The sequence below is a fragment of the Macrotis lagotis genome, chromosome 4 (genome assembly GCF_037893015.1).
Source record: "Macrotis lagotis isolate mMagLag1 chromosome 4, bilby.v1.9.chrom.fasta, whole genome shotgun sequence".
Lineage (NCBI taxonomy): Eukaryota > Metazoa > Chordata > Mammalia > Peramelemorphia > Peramelidae > Macrotis > Macrotis lagotis.
In genome coordinates this window covers 191189426-191209595 of record NC_133661.1, presented here as the reverse complement: position 1 = coordinate 191209595, position 20170 = coordinate 191189426, and the positions used below count along the sequence as shown (strand labels likewise).

The following is a 20170-nucleotide window of genomic DNA, read 5'->3' as shown; positions in this document are numbered from 1 at the left end:
GGCATGAAGCTCTTTTTCCTCAAATATCCTGCTGAGAGTGATTTTGAGAAAAGTATGTGCCTACAAAAAGGGACATAATCCTGTATAGTTGACAAAATCTAGAAGCTCTTACCTTCTCTCAGGATAGCTATTAATGTCTCACCTCTTGGATTACCTGGTTTATTAAGGAAGGATAATAGGATTCTCTGGCTGAAAGGGATTTCAAAATCTATCTGGTTCAGAGCCTTGTGTTCCATCAAGACAATCCTAATCTATCATTATCTAATATGGAGCTACTCTTAAAAGATTTCCAGGAAAAAGAGATTCTCTGCCTCCCTCAGTAACTTGTCCTAATATGTGATAATTATCCTTGGTCCTGCATTTAAATGAAATGTCTCCTGCCTTCCATTTCCCCTTATTCAGTGATCAGGAAAATAAAAGGAATCTTTTTTTCTAAAATAATATTTATTTAGGCAGTGAATTATTGAAGGAAAATCTTTATATAGGTTAATTAACCCAACCCTTAATGTTTTTTGTTATTCATTTTCCAAGAAGATCATGATGTCAGGGAGGTAATGCAATGACAAGCACGTGAATTGGATTTTGAGTGAGGGGGGTGCTGTGCTAAGTCAACAGCTTCACTTTTTCCTCCAGAGCCATCTGGGTCCAGTGGCCAGATATGAATTAGGACAACTGGAGATGGCCCTGGATGTGAGGCAATTAGGGTTAAGTGACTTACTCAAGGTCACATAGCTAGTTAGAGCCAAGTGTCTAAGGTTATATTCAAACTCCTGTCCTCCTGACTCCAAGGCCAGTGCTCTATCTACCTAGCTGCCCCTACCCTTAGATAGTTACAGAATATACAAACCCTTAGTTAACTAATATATTCACTTATTGATTTTACAATGCTGTGTACTTCAAAATAAAAACTGAATTATTTCTAAAATTCAATAGTATTGGAAATACTACCATTTACAAAGTAAAACTGACACACAAAAGGGGTGTCAATAACACTAATGGAGAAATATGTTCAAAGAATTTAAGGTTAGAATGGATCTTAGAACTTATATAGCCCAATCCTTTTTCCTCTCCACTGCTCTCCTTTCCTCTCCCAGAACACACACACACACACAGAGAGAGAGAGAGAGAGAGAGAGAGAGAGAGAGAGAGAGAGAGAGAGAGAGAGAAACTAAGAATCATAAAAGTGTACTTACTTATGGTCAAGTACCAAAACTCTCAGTGGTTTTGATAGCAGATCCATGACAACAGATTTTTTCCCCTTCATTTTTCTTCTGTCTTCCTTAGGAGGGCAGGGTGGAGGCAGAGGTGCTAAAGGAGTGATGAGATAGAAAACATGAAAAAAACAAGAGTCTAGGTTAATATGAAAGATGACTGTAGTATAAAGTTCTTTACAGAAATATTTCTTCCTCAGTCTTAGATTTTTTAGCACCTTAAACCATACATTCAATCTATTTAATATTAATAAGTATATACATATATATAATAAAATATACTTGCTGGACAATATACCAGATTTCTATAATTTTTTGCTTTTAATTTTATTTGGATTTAAAGCTATAATGTTATTAAAGGGAATGATAGGGCAGGAACTATATTAAGCATCCTAGAGATAGAAATGGTTTTAGGGATCCTGTCACTCAACTCTTACTCTTACCCTTCATTTTCACATATGTGAAACCAAGTTCAGGGAGGTTAAGTTTTACCCAAAGTCACACAACTATTAAGTGGCAGAATAGCTCAAACCAGGGTTTCTGACTCCAGATATAGTGTTTTTCCTACTACACAGCTCTTTAGAGACATTGATATTTGATGAGAAAGAATGGTCAGTAGTGGGAAAGATATTTCCAACCAATCAGCTTTCCTAAATCCTGTATGTTCTTGGACAGTTCTAGGGATGCCTGATTCAGTAGAAGAGATGTGCCCTGACATTCCCCAGCTGGATGGACTGATGAAGGAAATCAACAATCTGGCCGAGTCAGGAGCCAGATATACAGAGATGCCCCATGTCATCGAAGTCATCTTACCCATGCTCTGTAATTACCTTTCTTACTGGTGGGAAAGAGGACCTGAAAATCTACCCTCCAGTGCAGGCCCCTGCTGCACCCTGGTGACCTCTGAACATCTCAGCATCATTCTTGGGAATATCCTGAAAATCATCAACAACAACCTAGGCATTGATGAGGCCTCCTGGATGAAGCGAATTGCAGGTACCTAAGACACTGGATATTTTAGCCATCCTGGGATTTGGAATGCCTGGGTTCTGTTTCCTCTCTCTTTTACAATTCCCTAAGTGGCATAAAAAAAAAGCTGTTTTCCCATCCCAAGACCTTTCTTTTCTCATAGTAAATAGAGAAACATTGTTTTCTAAGAGCCAACATAGGTGTACCAAGAATGGCATGCCAAACATGAAAGATTAGTGAAACACTGTAATCATAGTCTTTTTAAAATTTTATAAAGATGCCTGAAAATATTTCATGTTATCTCTTTGGTCACAATTGATAAACATTAGCTCAGGACAATTAGGTGCAGTTGTAGCTAGCTAATTGAATAACTATACCCAAAAAAACATATTTGTCAAATTAAATCAGATCTCTCTAGTGACCTGATACTGGTTTCTGACTTTGGTCTTTTCCTAGTCCACATTTTTTGCATTGACTTGAAGACAAAAATGGCATATCTATCAAATTTTCAGATGATAAATATGCCATTTTTAGATAACAGAACTTGATTCCCAGATTGATGACAGGATTAACAATATCTTCAATTAATTGGATTAATTTAATATTTATAAATCCAATTTCCTGCACTTAGGTAAAGAAATCCATACAATATTAAAATGGGGTAAACTTCATGTAATGGTAGTTAATATTAAAAAAGAACTTTAAATGACTACAAGCTTAACATAAGTATATCCCATCATAGTTGCTTAAAAACAAAAACAAACTTAGTGCAGTTTGGGGCTATATTAATGTAACTATAAAATACAAAGCAAGGGAAGTAAGAGCTGCATGTTGTTCTTTTCTGGCCACAACACATTTGGAATATTGTCATTATTTCTAGGCACCATATTTTAAAAGGGGCAATGACAGAATATACTTCTTCCAGGGAAAAACAGGATGAAGCTGCTAAAGGGTCCACATTATCATGTCATATGACTACTAATTTAAAAATCTAGAGATGTGTAGACTGAAAAACAGAATACATAATACTTTCCTGCAAATATTTGAGGGCTTATCACATGGAATCAATTAGATTTATTCTGAGTTATTCCAGAGGGAGACTAAGACCAGTGGGTGGAAGATAAAGAGTTTAAAATAAGAAAAATAACTTCCTAATTATTGCCTGTCTTGATAATATAAATGCAATTATCATAATATATTGAGGCAAGCCTTGTGTTTCCAAATACAGTATATGCCCAGCCTATCATAAGTAAAGCCAGATCTGACCTGCTTAAAAGTCACTTCATCCCAACTCTGGAAAAACTGAAGAAGAAAGCAGTGAAGATTGTATTGGAAGAGGAACAGCTTAAAGCAGACAGCAAAGGTGATACCCAAGAAGCTGAACTCCTCATTTTGGATGAGTTTGCTGTCCTCTGCAGGGACCTCTATGCATTCTATCCTATGTTAATCCGTTATGTTGATAATAACAGGTGAGAGAGTAGAAAATTCTTCAACTACTTTGGGCAAAGGGCTGGTGTAGTAGTTGTGTTGGATGTCACTCATATTAATGACAAAGTCAAGAACAGAGCTTTGAACAAGATAAAGAGGACACAAATGACCATTACCATTTGCAATCCACATATGATCTCTGGGAGCAACATCTTCTCACAAGTCTTTAGCATAATTGATTCCTTCAATGCCACCCATTATCTTCTATGATAGTAATGATAGAAAATTTTGAATCACTTGAAGTGTTTTAAAAGGGATTCTTATTTTGAGGTGGCATAATGGTTTAAGGTTCCCTGTTCCTAAGTTCCCCCCTAAGTTCTTAAATTACAGGTAGGGTCTAAATTGAACTCCTTTTTCTCATGCAAAGAGTCTTCAAATTTATACACATTATTCAACTCAAGGTTTAGAAATGCCAAGTATAGTTTACTGTGTGATATCTATACCACTCCAATGCTTCATTATAGTATAGTGGTGGCCCAGGATTCTCAAATACAATGAAAATGGAGCAGAAGCTCCAAAAGATTTACCATACTGGAAATGTTTCAAGTACAATCTCAAATTTTGTCTGCTGTCTGAGGGCAATTAGGACAAATAATTGAATTCTTTCACCTTGGCATCCCATGAAACTGAGAAACATACTCTTCTATTTCTTCAATGAATGTGGTAGTGTGACAATAAACAGGGAAGGAGGATACTAATAATTATAGTTTTGTATCAGTCTATACAAACAGTAATTTGACTGTTGGTATAAATTTGAGATCCTTATACACTGACCAAAGAGTCAAAATAACACTGGAAAAACAGAATCATATCCATCATGACATCTTCACAATAAATTTAGCACCTAGGTTTCTGGGAATACAGTACTAAAAAATGTAACAACCCCATCCCTCAAGGAGCTTTCATGAAGCCGTAAGGAAATAGGAAAGCCTATAGAATAGACACAAGTAAGGAAATGTTGGAAGGAATCCCTGGGAAGAGAGAGCACTAATGACTGAAAAACCAAGGAAAGCTTCATGTGTGAGGTAGTCTCTCAGCTTTGAACTAGGTAATAAGATTCTGTAATATATAGGATAAATTAGAACTTCAGCAGTCCTCAGATTATTTAATTAAGGTATGAAACAGGGAGATTTATGCTCTCTAAAGTATTTGCAACTGCCACAAAGGATATCCACCATTGTGCAGTCCACACAAAAACAGAATTCCCTACAGATATTGAGTTCTTACAGATGTTCTATTTGCATTATGTTGATTACATCAAAACCTATCATACCACAGAGTCTCCTGAATGAATTTCACAACAACTCAAGAGTTCATACTAACAGTCCAAACAGGTAAAATTAAATGTATGAAGAATTCCTGTTTATCCTTTTAAGCAGCTGGTTGGATAGGCCACTGAGCTCACTGTCAGGACATGTGTTTTGGACATATGTCCAAGTGAGGTAAACTTTAAATTGAAGAAGAGAAAGAAAGAAATTGTATAACATTTGGAAAACTTTGTAATACTTGCAATGACCCACAAATTCTCCCTGAAACAAAAACTCATCTTTTAACAGCAGTATTCTTCCACTATTGTTATTATGTAGTATCTAACAAAGGTACACATCAGTCTCCAAAGAATAAAATTGCAGATTACTCACAGGGCAATGGAAAGATGTTTATTGTATATAAATAAGTTGTTTTATATTTCTAAAGAGCATTTGAAACCAAGAAGTGTTTTTTTTAAACATCATCAGGTATTTATCCCCAGAAAAGGAAACAGGTGAGACATGTAATGAGAGGCAGTAAGAACAGATGGATAACCCATATTAATTAATTTATTCCCCTGAAATATCTTCAGTTAGCCTGATAACAGGTTGGGAGTTATAATTTAGTTATGATCTGCTGATTCTTCCTTGCCTGTACCTGAGTAAATTAATAGTACAGACTAATGGTTAATCAGTCCAAAACTTGCATTTTCTACTGGCTAGACTGTGTATGAGCATGTTAAACACAAGAGATTTTCTCTTTACTCTATTTGACTCTATTCAAGAAAAGAGCTACCTCTGGGTTCAGTTTGCCACTTAACCCAAGTGAACTGAGGTTCCTTTAAATCCAAGCAGAGCTAGTGGATAACAATACATAGTACCTTCATTTAAAAACAACACCTTCTAATCTATTATCTATATCATATTTTGTTCAACTAAATGTCTATCACTTCTTCCCTCCAGCAAACTCCAAATGAGCAAAAGGGAATTATAATGAATTGTCTCCTAACACCACTATTCTACCCTTAATTCTCTGTTGCTGGCTTTTTAATCAGGCGAGTTTCCTAGTCTCTTAGCTAATAATTTGGTTGTTCTTTAAGCACCAAGATTTCTCAAGACTCTGAAGCTATTTCTTGTTGAAGATCTTGATAATAAGCTTGAGTCATACCATCATCCATTTCTCTTAGAGTTTTTCTGTAGTCATAGCTAGTTTATGAGCATTTTTCACTTAGAGATGTTTATTTGTATCTATATCCTTTCAATCTTCTAAGCCTCCAAAGCATATCAATAAATAGGCATAAGAATTTCTCAAATATCAGCAGGTGTAGTTTAAATACTACATTATTCCTAATCATATGCATGTACTAGAAATGTAATATGTTAAATCATTTTAAAAATTTAAATATTTTAAGCATATTTCTATTCAGATCTCAATGTTCTTATCCTTGGAGACAGTAACATAGAGTTCTAGACTTTTGCTAAGTTACAACATTTGTAAATTTACAGCATTTTCCTGAATAGTTTGATCAAAAAGTTTTTTCCTGTGATCAGAATGAATTTTCAATTACAGAGAAAGATTTATTTCACAATACTTTATTAGCTATGGAAGCTTTCTGATTCTTGCTTGTAAATTCTTATGCATACTTGGTAAAATGACCAGTCAACTATATGCTATGGCTTATATTTTTAATATTTTCTTCCAGAGATTAAGTCAGTGTACACAGATTCTAAAACCGCTCTGGTATTTATATTCTCCAAATATACAAGATGAGCCTGGAACACCACTCATTGTTTTAACAATAAATCTCTTCCTAGGGAATGGAGCTTGGGTTATTTAGATTCACTTCTTTGCTTTTTTTTTAACTTATCTTACTTCTTATTTAGATTCACTTCTTTGCTTTTTTTTAAACTTATCTTACTTTTCAGAATCCTTTATAAACCATTTACTCTATCAGTCATCCAAAGATAAATGACACAAAGAGAATTAGTTCAGTGAAACAAAGTTCATATATACTCTGGCATCTTATCTAGTGGAAGTTCCAGATTCTCCGCTGCAATCCCATTTAACTGTAGCCCAAATTTTTGATCCCACTGTAGCTTTTGTGTCACATGGCCACCAAGACAGATTATTTACATTTTGCATTCTTCTTAATGTCTATTGAACTCAGTTCACTAGTGCTGCCTCTAGCAGGAAGCTTCCAACCTGTCATTGGTTAAAAGGATAAATCAGCAGATTATTGTCAGTACACACTTAAAATTTAGCTCCAAAGTAATTTTTTTTTTACTTTTTAAAACTTTTTTACAATTACTGCTGAAAACTAGTCATTTTTTTGAGTTCTTCATACTTCTACCACCCTTTCTTCCCTCCCCACTCCCCACAGCAATAAGCAATCTAATATAGGTTTACATGTACAATTGTGTTTTAATATATTTCCATATTTGTCATGATGTGAAAGAAGAATTAGAATCAAGGAGGGAAAAAATCATAAGAAAGAAAAAAACATGAAAGAAGTTTTAACAATAAAAATAGTATGCTTTGCTCTGCATTCAGACTTCATTTTTTTCCCCCTGTATGTAGATAGCATTTTCTATAACAGGTCTCTCAGGATTGATCTTAATCACTGAACTGCTGAGAGGAGCTATGTCCACCATAATTGGATCATCTCACAATGTCACTATTAATGTGTTCCATTTTTCCTGGTTCTGCTCACTTCACTCAGCATCAATTCATGCAAATATTTCCAGGCTTTTCTGAAGTCCAGTCACTCATGATTTCTTATGGGACAGTAGTATTCCATCACATTCATATACCATAATTTGTTCAGCCATTCCCTAATTGATGGGTATCCCCTCAATTTCTAATTCTTTGCTACCCCAAAAAAGAGCTGCTATAAATATTTTGTACATGTGGGTCTTTTCCTTTTTTTATGGTATCTTTGGGATACAGACCTATTAATGGTATTGTTGGATCAGAGGGTATGCAGTTTTATTGCCCTTTGGGCATATCCGAAATTGCTTTCCAGGATGGCTAGATCAGTTCACAACTCCACTAACAGCAGAATGTGATTTTTAAACTTCTCAAAGACAGCCCACATCAATATCAAGAACTCCAGTTAAAGGACAGAATAGCAATCTCACTGCCAGTCTTCTTCTAGCAGATGTCAGAGGTGTCTGATAACCATCATATCTTTATACAAGACTCCCAAATTGCACTCAGCTGAGTTGAATGCAAAGTATTTATCCAATCCAAAGTATCTTTACAGTTTTTGGAGGGATGGAAGAGTAGTCTATTGGATTAAGTACTTTTATTTTTCTGTATTTTTTCATGGACTCCTTTTAATCCTTTGTATCCTAAGATTTTATATGTAGGATGAAATAAAGGGCATTTGATACTTTATATTCATATTGCATATTGCATGTCTCACAGGAATGGGAAAGAATGTAGGAAATTAAGAGAAGACTAGTACATCTGATGTGAGGACTGCTTTCAGGGCTGCTTTCCACCTGTGTTCCACTTTTGGTGTCCAACTGAATCATCCAATTCTCACTTGCAGTTCAAAGAAGTTATAGCAGCCAGATGAGCTAAACCAGGTTAAGGATGACCAAGGTGTTGTCTCAGACTTATCAGTGAGTTAGGGAAGTGTCTACATCAAGCATTTGGAAACTTCCTAGTGGAATGGGCAGTTGAGAACAATTTGTTCTAACAGCCATGAAGGTGGCTGAAGCAGGTGTTGAATAGTGTTTAGAGCTTGGTTAGATATTGAAGATACCAAGGTCATCCACTGCACCCCAAGCTATCAACCATCATTTTGATTTTAGTCTTGCCACTGGACTTCAATGGCTCAGTATGAGGGAGTGTTGCCAACAAATTCTCACAGTTCTGCCTCATTTAATACAATTTATCTGACTTTCAAAAGACATCACTTGTACCATTTTACCATTTTTACATACCTTAAAAGAAATTTGAGATACACAAATTTAGAGATATATTACTTCAGATTTAGAGCTATCTCCACTCTACAATTTGTGTTGCATCTGTAGTAGAGGCTTCCAAATGTGTATCAAGTCTGATCAGTCACAGTTGAACACACTGTAACTTGACCCAACATAGAAGTGTCATTTAGGTCCTCTTCAAAAACAAAGGTCAACAGCCAAGAACAGCATTAGGAATCCTCTTTTTTGTAAACCCTTTGAGATATGGTCATACAAGCCTATAAAGACCGTCTAGTCCAATACCCTTATTTTACAAATGCAGAACTAAGACCCAAAGATATTAAATGACTTGCCTAAGGTCATGCAGATAGTTAAGTGGAAGAGCCATGATCCAAAATCAGATTTTCTGATTCCAAAACCAGTATTCTTTCTACTGTACCATACTGCTATAAGAGCTTTAATTAAGATATTTCACCAAAGCAAAATTTTGGATTGCATGAGCCAAAGAAATAAGATGACTCCCCCTTAGGAATCAATCACCAAGATCAGACATGGTACCATCTGAGCCCTATGTCCTTGAGAATTCTGGGCAACAGGCCATATAAGAAAAAGTATGACTAATTAGAGCCATCCAGACATGGAATGAACTTCCTTAAGAGTGTAGATTCCCTGACCCTCAAGGTCTTCAATTTGTGACTATTTTACATGTATTGCAGATAGAATTTTCATTTGAATCTTATTGGATTAAATAGTCTCTGAGTTCCCTTCCAGCTCATGAATTTCCATGATTCTGTGTCATTGGAATATGTACCTATAATGATGACATCCTAGAACCATTTTAAGTCATCTTAACATTTTTTTCTCTCACTAAATACCACCCTATATCTTATCACAAATGTCAAATTGAATCAGACTCAATCCATCTCCTTAAAGTAGTATTAAATGATAATTTGTAAGTCATCCTAATATCTTATATATTAGATGTCATGAATATGTTAAGTATGTGTGATTTTATTGGTGTTGGTTTCTTAGATTGCAAATCTTTTATATTTTATTTATTCTCTGGCCTTTGTAAACTTTTTCTCTTTTTAATGAGTGTATTGCTGAGTTTCATCTCATCCTCAGATGGCATATATATACTGTCTTATCACAAGACCTGTATTTAAATCCTTTTCAACTGACAGGACCTGCTAAAACCTATATGCATTAACAGAACCTTTAAGAACCCAAGTTTGTTTCACTGCTAAGATATATGAGGAGCACTTTAGTGAAGGTGATGTAAGTTCTCTTAATAAAAGGTTATGGAGGGGCAGCTAGGTGGTGCAGTGGATAGAGCACCAGTCCTGTAGTCTGAAGGACCTGAGTTCAAATTTGACCTCAGACACTTCAAAATTACCTTTGTGACCTTGGGCAATTCAATTAATCCCATTACCTTGCAAAAAAAAAACAAAAAAGAAAACAAAAAAATTTAAAAATAAAATGTTATGGAACTGGATTTGATCAAACACATATTTATTTTCAGCCTAGAGTAAGTGTTCATCAGAATTAATGAAATAAGACTTTTACTTCATTTCTTTCTGACTTCAAGCAAATGTTAGAAATTGTTCAAAAATGAAAAAACTATTTAACCTCCTCATGATTTCTCCTTCTCAGTTCCCTAACTCTAAGGGGTTTTTTTGCATCTTTCCCCTACTAGTTTCATGGAGGTATAAAAATAAAACAATCAGAACTTTCAGACCAGAAAAAATGAAAATAGAAAAGGAATATATTTGACATATATGAATTGTGAATAGTAGAGAATAGAAAAAGAAACCCCTTCCAAAATTTTAAAATGTAGAACTAGAGTCTCTCTCCCCATATTTCACCTCCTCTAACTCTTGACCCTTGAGGTAGTTTAGGAAAGGATAATAAAATCAATATTTTATATACTATAAAAAATAAATTTATCAAACTCATTACCCCCAAGACAGATTTAAAAATACCAATAAGAGATGAAATGAGTTAAATTTTGCATGAAGGATTCCATAAGGAGATATTGAGGGAATATAGAAATGTATGTGAATCTCTAATGTTGTGAAGTCAACTTTTCTCTCACAAACTATTTTTGGTGCCACTGTCAGTCTAGATAATCCAATTGGAATTTTTTATCTGAAACCAATTGTATAGTCTATTTAAATAATTGTGAATAAAATCACAATGCTTTTAGGATTTAAAGTGGAATACCTTAAAACTAAATAATATAAATGCCTAATTAAATTATTCATTCCTAAACACAGGGAAATAGAATCTATTCCTCCAAAGAAATACTACCTTGAAATTTCAGTAATTTCAGTTAAATAATTGTATCACAAGTTTAGCAAAGATTTTAACAAACTTGGGGAGATAAAACAAACATAAGATAAGGTATGGTTGCCCCTAGAATAACTCTATAATTGAATCGTGTTATTATTGACCAAGACCCAAAACAGAGTGTGTTCTACCCATGAAACATTTGACAGTAGCTTAAAAAGACAATGTCAGAGAGTCACTGAATTCCATTCATTCATCACTTTTAAATTCATCCAGATCTTTCCTACCCATTCTAGGAAACCCCAGCAATATCACTATAAAATGCTTGACCTAAGTTTCACTCAATGCATCTATGCTTCTCCCCACAAATACCTAAATTGTGTACATATATCTAAGGAAGAGTTACTAAGCTCCTTTGATGGACATCGAAACACTTGATCTTGGTCAGAATCTGGCTCTCAGGTGAATTCAGCTTTAGTGAGTATCTCCCTAATTGGCATACTGCTTCTCAGTATACAAGAATGAAGCAAAGACAGACCCAACCCAGTGAGATAGAGTCCCAGGATGGCCTGACTATAAGTACTTAGACTGGTTTTCTCTTTTTAGTCAAGATACCTAAGCAAGTTTTATTTAACAAAGAAATAATAATATTCAGGGGAAAAAATCAAACAGAGAGAATGCTCATCTCTTTTCCATATTAAGGTTACAACATGGATAAGTGATATCCTAAGTAAAATTTAAAATATTTCACTTAATTTTTAAAGTATCTACTGGATTTCTTTACTTTGGCTGCCATTTTTTATTTTGTTTCATTCCATTTCTAACTTATAGGATCTTGATAAAATCCATGCCTAATCCAACAAGAGATCCTTCATGACATTATTGCAAGGAATATTTCCCTTCTAGGGGCCCAATGAGAATTTAATAATATCTATTGTTTACACCTTCATTTTGTATTTTTTTCTTGTGTATTTTACTGTTAGAGAAAGACTAGTTAGGCAAAGGAGCAATAATCTAATAATATTTATAATAACTCACATGTATCTAGCACTCTAAGATTTGCAAAGGACTTTCCTTGTAACACCTTTATGAGGTAAACAGTACAGACATTCTTATACTCATTTTCTATTACAAAGCTTTCCTTTCAGCTTCTTTACAAAAATCGGGCAGAGAGATATGATATAGCAGGATAAGGGACTTCAATTATCTAGACATCCTCTAGAGCTTTTGCTTTGTCAAAAGCAGAACAGCTATTCATTTCTTAACTTCACTTAGTGATAGTTTCATCTTTAAAATGATGGAGGAATCAATAAGGAGGTTTCTATTTTGGATCTGACTCACACTACCAAAACCAGGTTACTAGTATGGAAATGATAGGAGCCTTAGGAGAATTAACTCCTAGAGTTTATTATAGAAAAGAGGAAATCTAGGCCTACTATCCAAGACATGGCAAAGGTAGATTTCAAAGAGTGTAAAGGAATGATAGATGAGGATTCCTTGGAATAAAATGTTTCAGGGGAAATCAGTTCTGGAGAAGTTAGCAACATTTAAAAATGAAATTTTAAAAAAGAAGGAAATAATTTCAACGAGAAAAGACTTAATGAGGTTGCATAGAAAACTCATCAAAGTACGTAAATTTTAAAAATAAATGTTGAAGCTAGAAAAAGTCAAAGACAAATATGATGACATGGCATGATCTAAAAATATTGTGAGTTATGACAAAGCTCAGAATTGTTGAATGGTGAGGGAAATAAAGGACAACAAAGAGACCTTTTTTAAGCTAGATTGGGAGAATGAGGAGAATCAAAGAAAGCATGGAGAAGATTTGTGCTTGGAATGTCTGGCTCAATGACGACAACAAAGAGATGACAAATTTGTCTTAATTTTATTTTGTTTCTGTTTTTTCTTCAAAAGAGAATCATTTTGACACTGAAAATAAATTACAAAATACAATGAACCATCAGGGAGTCAATATACCCACGCTAAGACTAGAGACAGTGAGAAGATGCCTAATTCCCAAATGAACTCAAGTGGCCTGACCCAAATAAACTATATCCTTAGATGTTAAAAAGAATGGCAACTGTAGTTCCTGAAACACTGGCAGTGATATATGAAAGATTATGGAAATACAGAAGAAGAGCTACATGATTGGAGAAGGGCAAAAGTTGCCCCAATTTTTAATAAAAGAAATCAGTCTGCAAACTGGCCAGTAAGTTTGACTTTGATTCCTAGGAAAATTCTAGAATGAATTATTAGAAGGATGGCTGAAGAATATCTAGAAAGACAATCAGTGATTACAAAGAGCTAGCACAGTTTCAATTAAGAGTAGATCTTGTTAAATTATCTGTATTTCCTTGGGAGTTTTGTTATTGTTGTTTTGTACAGGATTTCTAAACTAAAAAATAAAAGAAATAAGAGGATTAATGTGAGTATGGTTTAATTAGATTTTATCAAACCTTTTGATAAAATATCTCATACTGGCCTTATAGAAAAATCATTCAAAGGGATTTAGGACTGGTTAGATGGCTGAACTCAAACAATAGTTTATTGTGAATGTGACAGAAGATTTCCATTAGATTACCCTAGGAACCTGTGTTGGCCCTTTAACTTTTTATCAGTTACATGAATAAAATTTTTAGGTGGTACTCAGCTAATATACTGGACAGAGGACTATTAATAAACTAGGTGATAGAGTCACAAAGCCAAAAAGACCTTGAAAGGCTAGAACACTGGACTAAATGCAAGACAATTCAAAAGGGATAAATATAAAGTCTTGCATCAGAACACAAGAATAAACTTCACCAACTCACAAGAATAAACTCACATAGAAATGAGGGTTGCTAATTTGCATATTGATCTCCTTTTAAAATGTCATACTTTATATGTTTCATTATATTTTTATTTATTTTGTTAAATGATTCCTAATTGCATTTTATGCTGGTTAGGCACATTCAGGGATATTGCAGATAGCATTTTTCTGACACTCTGGACTAGAGTACAAAGCTCAATGCAAGAAATTAAAATTCAAAAGAGATTATATAAAATCTTATATTTGTGTATCAAAATCAACTTGACAAATATGAGATGCAGAAAGCATGAAAAGGCAACAGGTGTTCTGAAGAAGATCTGGAGGTTTTCATGAACTGCAAAGTTAATTGGCTCCAGTAGTATAATGTGTTAGCCAAAAAGAAACATGGTCTGGGATTGCATTAAAATGAATAGTTTCCAGACTAAGGAGGTGATAATTCCACTCTACTTTTCCTTATCATACCCTGTTTGGAATATTATCTTCAGTTCTAGGCTTCATGATATAATAAGAGCATTGACAAACTAGGGATTGTCCAGTCTAGGAAAAAAATCAAGTTAATTAAGGACCTTTACTCCATGTCATATGAGGATTAGTTGAAGGTACAGAGTATATTTAGCCTAAAGAGCTGACTTCAAGAGTATTTGAAGGGTTGTCATGTGTAAGAAGGATAGGCTGGGTTCACTTTGACTCCAGAGCATGGTTAAAAGTAATGAAAAGATAAATGTAAGCTTATTGCCAGGAAAAACTTTATAGCATGTCCAAAAAGATGTAATTTACTTCCAAAAGACAAGTAATGTGTGTTATGTTCCTCAGATTGAAAAAATAGTTCTGTGGTTCTGGAAGAATTATAAAATCATTGGCAAACAAAACAACCAACTTTAATACAACCCTCTCAATATTTTAATGTGTAAATATGAAAGTACACCTAAAATATTGTCTTACCTAAATTAATAGGAAAATGAAAATTATGAAAGTGAACTATATCATCCAATATTGTTCCCATTGTTAAAAACTTAATCTAATTACCAATCCTGTGCTCTAGGTACCTCTTCCTGGCCTATTGTTAATCCCTGTGGGCTCTTAAAGGCTATGCTTTGTGCAAACCCAAATCTTTTGGATAGACAAAGTGCAGAACCGATAAAGGACTGTAGTTGTCATCTAAGAAGGTTTAAGTTTAGAAAACCATCAGGTGGGGCAGCTAGGTGGCACAGTGGTTAGAGCAGTAGCTCTGGAGTCAGGAGGATTTGAGTTCAAATCTGACTTCAGACACTTAATAATTATCTAGCTGTGTGACTTTGAGCAAGTCACTTAGCCCCATTGCCTTGCAAAAAAGAAAAAAAAGCCGTCAGGTGATGAATTTTTCAGCAACATCAATTTTAATAAGGCAGACTACTAAAGCATAGTGGGTTTTTACAGTAAGTCTCAATGGAAGTAAATACTCATGCCCTAGAAACTACATCATTTCCCCGTGGTAAGTTAATCCATTCAACTGTGGAATTCCTACCCTGATGTTACAAGTCTAAGAATTCCCATTTGTTTGCTGAATAAGTGCCAAAATTTACTTGTCCCATTATATCTACCTGGCTTCATGATAGATCTTGCTATAGTGTCTCATCTAAGTATTCTTCTGAACTATCTTAGAACCTGGTCTTCATCTTGCATATATTCAGTGTCCTATCCTCTCAGTCCCTCTCACCCATTACTTTCTTTGGGGCAACAATCAAATTAATGCTGTCATTGCTTTTCTAAAGGATGTGCTCTGTATGGATCATCTTACCTTCCCTGTGACCCCTGAAGTCTATTCCCCTGAAGAACTGAATTTCTTTCCTTGGTACCTGACTTACCCATTTTTTTCCTCTCATTAGATATTTGCATCTCTTGCAGGGAGTGTCTCACTTTTGTATTTGCCCAGTATTCAGCACAGTGGTGTGCACATAGTAAATACTTACAAAATGGTTTTTTTTAATTAGTTTATTCAAGGTTCTGCCAAAATTGTGGTTTAACATGATGGATTGTAAAAAACTTGCAAATCACTTGGTAAGATTATTAAACTACCAACATGGCTCAGCTAGTCCCTTATTTATTCTTAATCACCAGTCTTCCCCTTCTCTAGGTCATAATGAAGATTAGCACAACACATCTTAACCTAACTTTGAAAGAGTGAGCAGATGAACACTTTGTTAAATGCTTGGCACCTGACCTCTAACAAAAATCAATAGAAAGGAAACCAAAGCTCATCACCAACCTCAGGCCGTACTAAATATAGGGAGGTTGAAAAAAAACAAGAGAGTGGAGTTGGAGGTGACTTACAGGAAACAAAAAATCAGGAGACATGGGAGATGAGAGTTAACAAAGGACACCTTCATTTAATGGTTATATTATCTTAATGACACCCAGGTTTCATTAACATCGGGTACATTCTATAACAAAAGGCACAGACTGCTTAATGATTTAGTCTGATGACCCAAATGCCCCCAAGTAGTCCAGGTATTTAGGGACTTAGCTTTGAAAATAGGGTTTAGAGAGACAAAAGTACATGAAAGCCATTTTAATGGTCAAGAAATGTTAAAGGAGAGAATAACCCTGAGAAAAAAAGCTCAATTAAAAAGGAATAATAGAACCTTAAAATTGAAAGTTACTTCAGAAGTTACATAATTCAACCAAAAGCTAAACAAAAATTCCCTCAGCATCCCCTGGATGGAAGTGAATGTCCATCGTCTGGTGGAATACCTCTGTGGATTAGAAACTCATTACTGGGGCAGCTAGGTGGCACACTGGGCCAGAAGTTAGGAGGACCTGAGTTCAAATTCAGCCTCAGACATTTAACACTTAGCTGTGTGATCTTGGGCAAGTCACTTAATCCCATTGTCTTGCAAAAATTAAAAAAAAAAAACCTCATTCCTGCCCAAGTCAGCCAATTGGATTTATGAATAGCTGGAATAATGAGGGTGTTTGTTCTTGTATTGAGCAAAAAATATATCTTTCCATATCTATATCTCCTACTTCTGATCTCTGGGACTAAGCAAGAACCTCCTCTAAAAGATCTCTAATAATGTCTAAACTCCACTTGAAGAATTCTTGTGATGGAGAATTCACTGTTGTGATAAGCCATTTAATTTTTACTGTGATTGAACTAATATATGTCTCTTGATAACTTCCAACTATGAACTGCTAGAGGGTATGGTGAAGACTCCACTGGGCAGTATTGGAGTTTAGAAGATCTGAGATCAAATTCTGCCTGAGACCTTTACTGACTGTGGACTTTATGGTGTATCAAGAGATTTGCTTCTTAGCAACAACTTCCTTGTGGTTTAATCACAAATTTCTGGGGCAAAAAGTATGGACATTTTAGTCACTTTATTTGCATAATTCCAAATTGCTTTTTAAAATGATTGTACTGATTCATAGCAGCAACAGCAAGACATCAGTGTTCCGGTCACCCTAAAAACCTTCAAACATTGACTATTCCCACTTTTTGTTATTTTTGCCAATGTGCAGGTTGTGAAGTGAAATCTTAAGATTATTTTAATGTTCAGTTCTCTTATTAGTAGCAAATTGGAACATCTTTTCATATGGTTTAATAAATTTCAATTATTTTAAATACTATTTGTTCATACCTTCTAACTACTTATCTATTGGCAAATATGTGTGTTAATTGTTGATATATCTTGGATACCAAATCCTTATTAGAGAAATTTGATAACAGAGTTGTTTTTATTCAATAATTACCCTTCTTATCCTAGTTGTATTAATTTTGTCTAAGCAGAATTTTTCAGTTTCATTTAATCAGTTATATTTCATCTTTTATAATTGCCTCTATTCTGTTTTTATCCTATCTGTAGTTCTGAGAAGCATGTAATCTGCTTTTCTTCTAATTTTACATAGTATCTTTTTTAATATTAAGGTCAAGTGTCTATTTAGAATATATCATAGAATATATTGTAAGACATGGTTCTAAGGTTAATTTCTGCCAGACTGTTTTTCAGTTTTCCCAGGACTCCCTCAAATATACAGTTCTTTCCTAAGTAATTTATGTGTTTGGGTTTATTGAGCCCTAAATTATTGAGTACTATTGTTTCTTATTCTCCCATTTCTAATCTATTCCATTGATTCTCCTCTTTTTTCAAACAATACCAAATGGTTTTGGTAATTTTTACTTTGTATTATCATTTGAAATAGACTTTCTAATCATTAATGCTATAGCTTAAGAAACTGACATTGAAAATTCTAATTTCACATATTCACAATTTCTTATTTACATATTTATATTAAAAAATAGTACTTCCTAAGCCTTTCCCATAAATTTATTCTCTGTTGATTCTATAATCAGACCATTATCAAAGTATGGTACCATACCTGTTATTTATACAGGAGAAGAGCAAATAAAATATTGAATTAAAGGCTTTTCAATCTATGATTAATGAGTGATAATGCTGGTGGAAATATTGTTTTGAATAATCTTACAAATTCAGAAATGTCTTCTGTGAAATACAGATTGTAAATGGTCTTATAGCAAGTGGTTCAAAGATTTAGCTTTTACAGACTCAAAAATACAACCTGCTTCTGTTCACAATTTGCCTCAAAAGAGGATAAAAATAGGAAGGCTCTATAAACTGATACAAAACAAAGTGAGTAGAATAAGAAGAAAAACATATTTAGTGATCAGTGAACAGTAAACAAAGTAAACAAAGAAGCAAATGAACTTAGATTAAAAGCAATGATTGATGTTGTTTTTGGAGAACAGAGGATGAAATATCACTCCTCTCAGAACTATTAGGACAAAATATTGTATACATTCGTACCTACAGTCAGTTGGTCAGTTGGCTTTACTAAATTTAACAAAAGAGGGTTCAACTATAGCTATAAGGATGTAAACTGTATGTTAAACTTAAAAAAAGAGAGAGAGAATTCAAAGAATTCAAGCCTCTCCATATTTGAATCCCAGGAACCAGAATTTCATGCTTGGAGGAAACCTTATAAGTCATCTAAGCCTACTCCCACCTGAATCATAAATGCCCTTGAGCATTTCATATCAAGTCACACAAAGTAGTCATTTTAAGAACAGCGCAGGACTAAAGAAGAAGCCATATTTATGTTGACTTTTATGGTCAACAGTCATTTTGCACTCCCTATAATTATTCTTGCTTTTATTTCTCATTGGAAGAAAAGATACTGTGTTAGGAAGTTGAAAAAAAAGATAAGCTTTTTTTTTAGGAAATCCTTCCATAAGAACATTTGCTGCCCTTAATCATTGCAACATGTGAGATAGTAGGAAATATGAGATAGTAGGCCATAGTTTATATATAGTAACATGTTCTAAATTTTTGCCATTCTCAAATTGAGGGGAAAATGCACTTTTATAAGGTTTTACAAAAAAGAAACCAAATCATATGTTCTGTCTTTGATATGGCAAATATGGTCACTGTATTTATGAAAACTGTAGGTGGATCTGTCTCTAAAAAAAATCAGAACTTAGCTGTACTCTGTGCTTATTTAATTTTTTTTCTGTTTCCAGAAGAATCAAGAAATATGAATCAAGTTTTACTCAGTGATCCAGGTTTCCCTTGACATACTGCCTGTGTGACCCTTTTTATTTTAGTCTAGCATTCCTTCTTCAGATAGAGATATAGAGATAGAGATAGAGATAGAGATAGAGATAGAGATGGAGATGGAGATGGAGATGGAGATGGAGATGGATATACATATACATATACATATACATACACATACACATACACATACATACATGCATATACATATACATATATGTATACATATACATATATATACATGTATATCCCCAAAAAAGTATTCTTCAAGGAAATATCATATGTAAGGTGGATTCAATTTAGATGTTTCAAAAATATCTTGCTCAAAATGTGTCCATATGCCTAAACACATAAATTACATATTACAACTTAGGAATAAATTTGATTATATCCTTCTTAATGTAAAATTTACTGATATAAAAGAATTTTACTAATTTAGTAACCTTCCAGTTTTACAGATAAATAAGGAAGCTGAGGACTAGAAATGTGAAATGACTTGCCCAACATGATCCAACTGCTTTTCCTAGTGGTAAAGTCAAACTCTCCTGACCTGGGTTCAAAGCTCGTTCCCCTTTATCTCCTTTCTCATTATCATCTTTAACCCTAATATTCACTGAGGCCCTAAATGTAGAACACTCATTACAAATAAAATATTTAAATCTTGCCCTTTTCCTT

General features: G+C 34.2%; 1 protein-coding gene across 12 annotated transcripts in view; it reads left to right on the top strand.

Annotated features, from left to right (window-relative positions):
• Positions 1-20170, top strand: part of RYR3 (ryanodine receptor 3) — an 833777-nt gene that overhangs the window by 697078 nt on the left and 116529 nt on the right. For all 12 annotated transcript variants that reach the window (XM_074235022.1, XM_074235021.1, XM_074235020.1 and 9 more), the window contains 2 exons: positions 1887-2207; positions 3409-3649. In XM_074235022.1, the coding sequence (XP_074091123.1) occupies positions 1887-2207; positions 3409-3649 (562 nt within the window). The remainder of the gene's footprint in view (positions 1-1886; positions 2208-3408; positions 3650-20170) is intronic.